The 10,476-nt window shown below is 42.1% G+C and overlaps 1 protein-coding gene across 1 annotated transcript; it reads right to left on the reverse strand.

Moving 5' to 3' along the window:
* Window positions 1-1,143: 1,143 nt before the first annotated feature.
* Window positions 1,144-10,209, reverse strand: LOC124879315 (gastrula zinc finger protein XlCGF57.1-like). Its single transcript, XM_047383814.1, has 2 exons — window positions 9,593-10,209; window positions 1,144-4,089 (listed from the first exon to the last, which is right to left on the reverse strand). The coding sequence occupies exons 1-2, from the start codon at window positions 9,759-9,761 to the stop codon at window positions 2,378-2,380; spliced, it is 1,881 nt and encodes a 626-aa protein (XP_047239770.1). The 5' UTR covers window positions 9,762-10,209; the 3' UTR covers window positions 1,144-2,377.
* Window positions 10,210-10,476: the final 267 nt, after the last annotated feature.

The following is a 10,476-nucleotide window of genomic DNA, read 5'->3' on the forward strand; positions in this document are numbered from 1 at the left end:
TTTAAGCATGAAAAGGAAAAATTTTAAAGCATATGTCCCCTTTAAATGATTTGGTTGGGATTAGGTCTAACATACAAGATTTAAGGTTTAGATGTTTAGATATTTTTGATAACTCAGAAAGCTGTACTGGATCAAAACAGCCGAAACATAAATCAGGTTCTACAGTTACCTCCAATGCTGCCTCACTCACTGTGATCATGTTCGGCTGGATGCCAATGATTCTATTTTCAATATAATCTTTTTATGATTTTTGTAATTTTGGCAGCTGTACTAAAAAGGATCCTGGGATTTATCTTTTTCCCTATTAATATTTTTGTAGCTTGGCGAAGGGTCTTTTCATACATTAGCCTATTTTTCCAAATTAAGCCCCTTTAAATGCGTAGAGTGCCCCTTTCTCTCCAGCATCCTAGCACTGTGTTTTAAAGTACGCAACTCTTAATTAAACCAATGAGCCAGTCTCTTATGAATAACTACCTTCATTTCCCACGGGGGCTACACTGTCTGATGTACCATGCCGTGAGGAGATAACACTATGAATGTCAATTTGTGAAAGGGTAATTGCTGCCCTCTGCTGTTTATTTCTGTGATACTGAGGAAATTAAAAATGGAACATTCTCTAAAAGTTGATATAGAATGAGGAAATACTGTTATTTGTTCTCACTTGATGCCATATGTCAGTACAAGGTCCAGAGTATGAATAGAGGAGGGAGAAGGTCCGTGGATGTTTTGAGAAAAACCAATGGAATCTAAGATAGCATTTAAAACTACAGTTAGGTGATCATTTTCGGTTTAACATTAATTTTACAATTCCCCACTATAAAAGGACCTCATCAGTAGCACTAAATCAGATAAGAAATTTAAGAACAGATTTAAAAATTGAGACCGAGTGCCTGGTGTACAACAAAAAACTGAAGTTTTAGTGCTTTGCAATGTGGTTACAAAAGTTAAAAACGTAATCTAGGATTTCTTCTCTGGGAAGAAGATTTAAATAAAACCAGAATTAAGTATTGTCAGATGGAAGATAAAAGAACTGTATCATCTACCAAAGTTCTGCCAGACAAGGTGTATGTGAGAATGTTAAGAGTGAAAATGTAAAAGACATGTTGAGAGAAGGTTACCACCACTAAATACAGAACCACAAAGCAGAAACATTTTCTTTAATATATATAAATTACAGAGGGCTGTGTCACAATATTTGGAACTGTATGAGATATTGAAAATGGACTACACATGAAAGAAACCCATAAAATATCTCACAGCTTAAAGTAAGAAAATGGGCCAACTTCCTTCAAAGTTATGTTGGAGATTGATCAATCGTTACAGAAAGCATCTCATTGAATTTATTTAATGTTAAAGGGCACTAGCTATTATGGGGTAGGGATTCCTCAGAATGCATTTTGTTGCTGCTTTAATGGGTACAAGGTTATTTTTGGATGTTTACCAATAATTAAACCCCTTCATTTTCCAGAACTAAATTAAAAGATGAGAGATTGAAATGTGAAATACCTTAATACTTATTAATGAGACACTGACAGGGATTTTAAGAACAGTGTGAAAGGTAAAAACAAAACACTCTAAAAGTCACTGCAGTCTAAATCTGAAAGCATTTTAACCCATTGTTTCATTAAGACCCACTTGCCATTTTTCCACCAAAGGATTGTTGTTTTGTTGTGGACAGATGCGTGTTTCCACCAGTTTTGGGAACCAAGCATAAGTCCTAAACTGTGAGCGTTACACAACGCAAGGGAAGCGTGGTAGCGAGACAACAGAGCTTGCCGAGCTGCACATCCTTTTAATGCAAATAGACAACATCCATAACCTACACTTAGTACGGAAAAGGAGACGTCGACTCCGTGCAAAAATGGTATGTACAATGTTTTCATTTGCAACTGTTCAGCATCTGTGAGTTTAACAGAAACGAGTAGTTATACAATGCGTGTTTAGCATGTCTTTGCAAATATAAAAAGAATGTTCATACAGGATGTCCTTTGTTGTCACCACTGTACTTGTTGCTTCAATTGTCTGCAGTTTTGACCCGCCTATAGGTGCTCGAAATCACGTTCGGGAACCAGAACAGGCTCCGAACTGAGGTGGTGGAAAACGAGTAATTATGAATAAAAATCTTACTTAAAAAAACATCCACTAACACCCATTTTAATTAAGGCACCTATAAGTGAATATATGACTTAAAAATAATCCCTTTCAAACTGGAAGTTGAAATTGTCTCAATAAGGTCAGTTTTTAAGTATTTCAGAAAGAACTCTTATTTGAAGTTCATTTTTAACCAAGCTACTAGATTTCAAATATGTGATCCAGCTTTAATTACTCTGCGTTCTAAACAGCAAGTTACCGAGCACCTTGATACTTCAAGTTCACATTACGGCATCTGAGCTGTGTGACTTTTCATGTGAAAAACTAAACTGCCTCTATAGGTGAACTTTTTTCCACAGATCTTACATGAGAAAGGTTTCTCACCTGTGTGAATTCTCATGTGACTAGTTAAACTGCCTTTACTGGTGAACCTTTTTTTACAGGTTGTACATGAGAAAGGCTGCTCACCTGTGTGAATTCTCATGTGAATAGTCAAAAGGCCTTTCTTACTGAAACATTTTTCACAAGTTATGCATGAAAAAGGCTTCTCGCCTGTGTGACTTCTCATGTGACTAGTTAAACCGCTTTGACTATTAAACCTTTTTTCACAGGTCGTACATGAGAAAGGCTGCTCGCCTGTGTGAATTCTCATGTGACGAGTCAAATTGCCTCTACTGTTGAACCTTTTTTCACAGGCTGTACATGAGAAAGGCTTCTCAACTGTGTGAATTCTCATGTGACAAGTTAAATTGCCTCTACTAGTGAACCTTTTTCCACAGGTCGTACATGGGAAAGGCTGCTCGCCTGTGTGACTTCTGATGTGAATAGTTAAAAGGTTTTTCTTACTGAAACCTTTTCCACAAGTTATACAAGAGAAAGGCTTCTCACCTGTGTGACTTCTCATGTGACTAGTTAAACCGCTTCGACTATTAAACCTTTTTTCACAGATCGTACATGAGAAAGGCTGATTGCCCGTGTGAATTCTCATGTGAATAGTTAAAACGCTTTTATCACTGAAACGTTTTTCACAAGTAACACACATGAATGGCCTTTCACCTGTGTGAGTTCTCATGTGATAAATTAACCCCCCCCTATATGTGAACCGTTTTTCACAGGTCGTACATGAGAAAGGCTGCTCGCCTGTGTGGGTTCTCATGTGACGTCCCAAGTTAGAACTGTTTCTGAAGGTTTTTTCACAGGTTGTACATGAGAAAGGCTTCTCGCCTGTGTGAGTTCTCATGTGACACGTTAAATCCGAGCTGTTTCGGAAACGTTTTTTACATGTCACACATGAGAAAAGCTTCTCACCTGTGTGAGTTCTCATGTGACTTTTTAAACAAGATCCGTTTCTGAAACGTTTTTTACATGTCACACATGAGAAAGGCTTCTCACCTGTGTGGGTTCTCATGTGATAAGTTAAACTACTTCTTTCAGTGTAACCTTTTCCACACTTCGTACATGTGAAACGCTTTTCACCTGGATGAGATCTCATGTGTCTAGTCAAGTGACAGTTTGTAGAAAAGATTTTGTCACAACTTGTACAGGAATATATACTTTGGTCTGGGTGAGTTTTCCTGTGCATATTTTGTGTCATACTGTCAGCAGATCCTTTCTGCTGTTTGGTTTTCTGGCATTTATCATTTTGTTTCTGCTCTTCATCTCTGTTTTCTCCAGGGTCTTGATCTTGGTTGTCAACTTCAGGAGAGGCCTGAAAGATGATTTGGTTCCAGTTTGGTTCTTTTTCATTGTGGGTTATTTGCACATTAGAAGGAATCACCAAAATGTCATCAGTCTCCTGTTTTGGCACAAGCTGCTCTTTATCCTGACTGATGCAGAGTTCCTCATCTTCCTCTTTGAACTGTTGATGTTCCAGTTCCTCTTGCTCCTGTTTGATCTGCAGGGGTTCTGATCCCTCTTGATTTAAAGTGGGGTTCCCCTCCTGGTTGCTGAGCTCAGTGGGAACCCCCTCCTCTTTACATACATAATATTGAGAGAAATCTGGACAAAAAGACAAAACAAAACCTTAGAAATGTGAGTAAAACAACACACCCTTCACTATAACCCTGTTAAGCAGTTAAACAGGCTTCACTTGGTTCTATTTTAAAATTACAAACTTGTACGCATGAGAATTAACTTGACCAATACAGTTCTCCTGACTGGAAGGGAAATAGATGTGTCAACATTTGATAGTACAATGTGCCCAAGATTTTAGTTTTAGTACATTTGATGTAAATGTTTGATGGACTGAAGCTCTTCTCTAGTCAAATCAGCCACTCAAAGAGCTTTACACTAGAGTCACATTCACCCCAACACACAAACGCACGCACAGATTGCAAGACATCCACTCTCCCAATAGCGATTTTCCACCGAAAGAACCCTTGCTCCTGAATCGGTTCGGTTTGCAAGCCTTAAAACCTTGGTGTTTTGTTGAACACCAATACGCATTTCCACCAGTTTTGCGGACCAAGCATGAGTCATCAACAGTGGGCGTTACACAGCATGAGAGTGGAGCTTGATAGCAAGACTGCGGAGCTTCCTAAGCTGCACGCAAAGTGCCTTCTAATGCACGAAGAGAGAATCTCTAAACTAAGGAAAATTAGACGGCGACTCCCTGCAAGAACAATGATACGTACAAAGTAACAGAAACGAGTAGTTATACAAGAATGTTTTCGTGTGTGATTGCAAACATAAATACCGTCTTCGTCCATATTTGTTGCTTCTATTTTCTAGAGCTGAAACAACTAATCGATTAAATCGATTGAAATCGATTATTAAAATAGTTGTCAACTAATTTAGTCATCGATTAGTTGCTTTGTAATCACGTTTTGCCGTAATCTGTTACATTTGTGGCCAATGTGTGACAGTAATGAGCCACCGAACGCAGTGATCTACCGTTAGAGCAGTAGAAGAAGAAACTAGCGAATAGTCGGCTTTGTTTTGCATGACATTCCAGGTCCATGAATCTATATGCGGCACAAACGCATTTGCACTGAGCAGGATGGTGGAGCACGAAAGTTACGGAAGAAAAGGAGGACATAGGAGAAAATAGAAGAAAAAAACAACACGAACAAAGACATCGAAAGTATGGGAGCACTTCACCCTAGATGCAGTAAAAAGACGAGTGACCTGCAAGATATGCAAAAACGGTCTGGCATGGCACGGAAGCACGACTTCTCTACATGAAATTCTGAAACGAAAGCATGTTGGAGTTGAAGCGAGAGAGGAAGAGCCAGCGCGGTAAAAAACAAACAAACATATACCTAATAAGAAACTAAACACTCTAAATACTGTTAATTAATTTAATTAATGTTAATTTAGTGTTGCAGATGTGGGTGCTGCTTTGTTAATGACAATAACAGTAAATATAAAAACCGATTAATCGATTGATCGTAAAAATAATCGACAGATTAGTCGACTATTAAAATAATCGTTTGTTGCAGCCCTACTATTTTCTGTGCCTTTAACCTGCCCATGGGTGATGTTACAGTGTGCGCATGTGTTACCGGTTTGAAATCACATTTGGGAAATGGGTTACCACTAAGCTGCAGTGAAGCCAAGATGTAAAAGAGCATGTCTGAAATTATTCATTACCTTTACAAATTGTGATAATTTTTGGCAAGAATACAAGGTTCTAACCAATCCACATAGTCCATGCTGTTTTATATCAACCTTAATTACCCCGATTAACTGTTCTTCATCAACCTATTGGGACCCCAGCCATGGGGTGAAAACATGGATGGACATTACACAATCAAAGTCCGGTATGAACTTTTCTACACCTTTCAGTATCACACTAACCAATGCCTAACCCAGCCCGGGAAGAAGAGGAGTCAGGTATGGGGCAAAAAGGAAAAGGGTAGAGAACGAGAAAAGAATGGAGGAAAGAAAGAAGGATGTTAACATCTGAATCTAAACACCTGAGGGTTTGAGTGTGAGCACGCTTGTGGTTTCTCCATAAAAATATGCAATAGCTAGTGTGAGGAGCCACACACCTGCCCCATGGACCTGGGACAGATACTGAGGGTATCCACGCCACTGACATATAAAGGCCCCCCAAAGCACAGGAACCCCAGGAGAACCATCGCCGGGACTACCTAGAGAAGAGCAGGGGGAGAGTCCCAGGGGAATCACCCAGCAGCCCACAGGCCATGGACCCAGATACCCGAGACCCCCGGGACATATCACTCCCCACGCATAGGCCCGACAGAGCCCAGGGGTCCAGGCCCCTGGCAAGCAGCCACACCAGAACACCGAGAACCACAAATACACTAGCGGGTGGAGACACCAACCACTGGCAGGTAGTGTGGGGGGGAGGAAATAGGCCCCACATTTGATGGGGGGCCTAAACTGATCAAGGAGAGGGAGAAGTCCAAGACCCAACCTGGCACAAAAAAACAATCACACTCCCACCTTCATGCGTACACATAAAAACACTCACACCAACAACAATGGACGTCGTACACTCACTCCCACTCCCCATACATACTCTATACTCCCAGGTCCAGGTGCCAATATCCCATAGGGGCAACCAGCCCCCGGACCTAGGAGGTGGTCCCCTACTCTCCGGGGGTGGAGAGGGGCAGGCCACGCCAGCACCTGAACCTGGGCTGGGCTAGCCTGGGCTGGAGCCTGAAACTGAGTGACCCCGGCCCGGACCCCGCCCCAACGACCCCCATTCTCATCCAGAGAGGGAGCCATGTACAAAAGAGGGGTCTACATGTTCAAACTAGCCTGCCAACCAGAGCCACCACAGGATGAAACAGTCCCAATCCCCCAAGAAATTCCGATCCTAACCCCATGAGCCCCACAACCCTAATGAACCCAAACATAAATTTCCCCACAGGGCCACCCCCAACCAGGACACAGCTATTGAACAAATACCCCCGAACCCAAACGCCATGGGGCACACCCCCACAGGTGAGCTAAATCCCTGAAAAACCGACAAAGTGAAATCCACATAGTGCAAGCTCCAAACACAGCACTGCTCCAAGCACCACCGCCGCATCCTGCCCCAACACCACACAGGGCGCCGACGGCAAGGTAAAGGCCCCGTGCAACACTACCCCAGCCCCCGCGCGCAACAGGGCAGATACCACCGAGCACCACGCCCACAACGGAACCCCCTACCCCACACCAAGATGGGACAAATTCACCTGGCAAGAAGTCCCCGGCCAGCAGCATGCACCCAGGGCCGGCATCCCCCACCACGCCCCCTGCAACCACACAAACACACCACACCACCGCAACGATAGCCCAGGCAGAAACATTATCCAGCTTAGCTCTGCCACATCCAAGAAGAGGACACAACCCCCCCACCCCACATGCTGCAGTCCCTCCACACCACCCTCTACCCCGCCTCCCCAATCCCCTTCTGGACACAACAGCCAGCAGAGCAGCACACCACCAAGCCCGCCCAACCATCCGGCCAGCGCCAGGAGCCCCAGCCCGTCAGTTCATGACAGGGAAACATGAACCAGCCGGGTAACCGGCAGGCACAAGACATGCTCCACCACCCCACCCACCCGACCACCAACCACAGCCCGATATGCCCCAGCATGGTACACCCTGCCGCACCAAGCAGGCAGGCTGGCCAAACCCCCACCAATGAGAAGCCACATCCCGAATCAACACAGCACACTGCCCGGCCAAGACCAGCACCAGACAACTCCCAAGACCCGAACCAAGATCCCGACCAGAAGGCCCACTCCCTCTCCCAGCCTCCGACCCCAGGTAAACAGCAAACGGGGGGTGTGAAAAGACCCATAGCCCACCTCCGCCCACTCAAATGTGGCATTTATACGTGCTGTTGTAGTGTGCATTTAAAAAGAAAAACAGGTGGGGAACATGGTGGTCTCTTCAACGTGGATCTCAAACAAGAGCCGGATAGGAAAGGCAGTGCACATGAATGTCTCCTTGCTGGCGAGAAAGCATAGTTCTTCAACTTGGATCTAAAAACGACTGTGATCTGACGGTTGATACCCGCCGATCGTGTGCATGCAAAGTTAAGTATGACCTGCTGCTCAAAATACTCTAGTGCTCATACAAAAAGAGGGTGATTAAGACAAGCCTGTCTTGACTTTCTTTCTGACGCCCACAGAAGCAACCAGAAAACCCCAGGAGAGACCTTGCAGCGGTTTTCCCCTGGCTTGGAGAAGAAGGCCTTCCTGCGGGCACGCCCAGGTAGCAAGAGCTACCCCGCCGCACCACTGAAGTAGCTGCAACGTGCCTTTGTGTACAGTTCAGTCCACACATGGATGACCGAATAACTTCACTTCCCAAAACCAGCACCCTTCGGAACTCCTAAAGAACGTTTCATGTAAGAGGTAGTGTTTGGGCAGAGAAAAAGTAGTTTAGGATGATCTAACCGCTAACGGCTAGCGGCAGTCACGAGGTTTACATGCTACTCGCCCCATCTGATGAGTTCATAGGTGTCCCTAATTGCCATCTTGGTAATTAGGTCAACTACATGTGATAGCTAAGTAAACATCATTAGGAATAAATTATCCAGAAGGTTGATTTTTACTCAGCAAATCATTCTTTAAAATATTTTCTTAAAATAATACTTATATGATGCATTACTGTATTGGTCATGGTTTTTAACAATTTTATCAATTCCCTTGTTCCTTTATTTGTTTATAGTTCATATGTATTTCTTATTCTTTAATTTTGCTTGGTAGTTTTAGTTGAAGTGTTATAGGATAGTAGAGAGGTTGTTAATTGAAATATATTTGACAGAGTTGACTTATTTTTGCTAATAAATTCTTGTATTTTAAGAAATTGTGTGAATTTATTCCATGTGTGTGCAGAGTTTTGCTGTTCAGTAATGCCAGAGTTTGATTCACCCTTTTCTCTATTGTCCTAATGCCACCGCTAATTGAATATTAAAATTAAATATCAAAAAATATAATCATAACATTGACAACTATTTTTTGTCTTCTCCTTTTAACTCATTGTCAGGTTAGGTGGAGCTGGAGGTGATTATATGGAACACAATTGAAAAAATCTGATTGTTTTTAAATAAAAATGTGAAGTCCAATACCATTTTGTGGCTGCATCTTTTTAATACTTCAAAAGTTCTTCTATCAAGAAGTTCAGGTCTAACTACGCGTCTGATGCTCACAACAACTGAAAAGCCCCTAGAGACTGTTATCCCAACTCTAACTCAAAGTTAGGTTAGCCCTATTTTATTTTGTTTTTATTCCTTCTTTTCTATATATATATATATATATATTTCTTTCTTGTAATATTACCTTATGTATATAAATCTCATACTCATGCTGTAGATATCTCAGTAAATAAACTATAATTAGTTTGCGGATGTGTGATTGGTTATAATTGTGTATTTATATCACAGAGTTAGTTGTTGTTCCTTGTTCTAATTGATAAATAAAGAAAGAAAGTTTGGTGTAAGAGCCCTTTAAATGGTTGCTGAGTTCAGCGTCTCTCCAACATCTCTAACGTGTCTCATCAGTAAGACGTTTGCATCGCTGCTGTTTCGTACCTATTCTGTGTAAAATGATCAGGGGAATCCGGCTGAAATCCAGCAGTCTGCGCTGACCATCGAGCTCTTCCTCGGTCTTGACGATGATTCCTTTAAACTCAGTGAATGTTTCTTCAGCAGGAGTTAACTGCTCGTCGATCGTCTCTCTCTGGGGCTGAACTGGAGACATTTTTACTACTGATGTGTCCAGTGGGTCGAGGAAAATCCAGGAAGATTTCTGTGAAGCGCGCCTCGAGTCTCGTGTTGATGACGTATGTGATGACGTTCGAGGTCCTGAGAGGCGGTGTGATGGTTTAACTGGTGTATGGAGGTAAATTTACCTCCATACTGGTGGCGGTGGCAGCTGGAAGGCGCAGATGTTTCTGTGGGCGTGGCTTCTCAGGACCCGTTTACCGAACCAAGAAATAAACAATGCGTGTTCAACTGAAATACTTACTAAGAAATACTTAATAGATATTGTATTGCATCTTTTGAAATAATTCCTGCCAAACATCCTTGTGAATTATGTAGAACTTGTAGGTTGTTTCAGAGTCTGAGAATCATCAGAAAAAGATCTAAATGAATTGCAAGATTCAAAAGAACAAACCGATCTAAAAGCGCTGATGAATCTTTGAATCTGACAGAAATATTGAAGAGCCAAGTGAAATAAAATAAAATGTTAAGAAGAACACCCTGCTTATTTTTCCCTCATCCTGTATGATATTTTAATGTCATGAGACTGAAACACTTTCAAGCAGTTTATGTAATTTCATACAGATCAGATGACAGAAAGGAGGTTGTCTTGGACAAAAACAATTAAATTTGGAGGTTTCCTCTTCGTACGAGAATAAAGTAGAAGTTTCAAGAAGGTTTATAATGTGATTTCCAGATACATCTATTATGAG

Source organism: Girardinichthys multiradiatus, chromosome 13 (assembly GCF_021462225.1).
Source record: "Girardinichthys multiradiatus isolate DD_20200921_A chromosome 13, DD_fGirMul_XY1, whole genome shotgun sequence".
Taxonomy (NCBI): Eukaryota; Metazoa; Chordata; class Actinopteri; order Cyprinodontiformes; family Goodeidae; genus Girardinichthys; species Girardinichthys multiradiatus.

Coding starts and splice junctions, on each gene's coding strand:
- LOC124879315 (XM_047383814.1), bottom strand. CDS start 9,761: ATGTCTCCAGTTCAGCCCCAGAGAGAGACGATCGACGAGCAGTTAACT. Junction 4,090..9,592: donor GATCATTTTACACAGAATAG/GTACGAAACAGC, acceptor CTTTTTGTCCAG/ATTTCTCTCAATATTATGTA.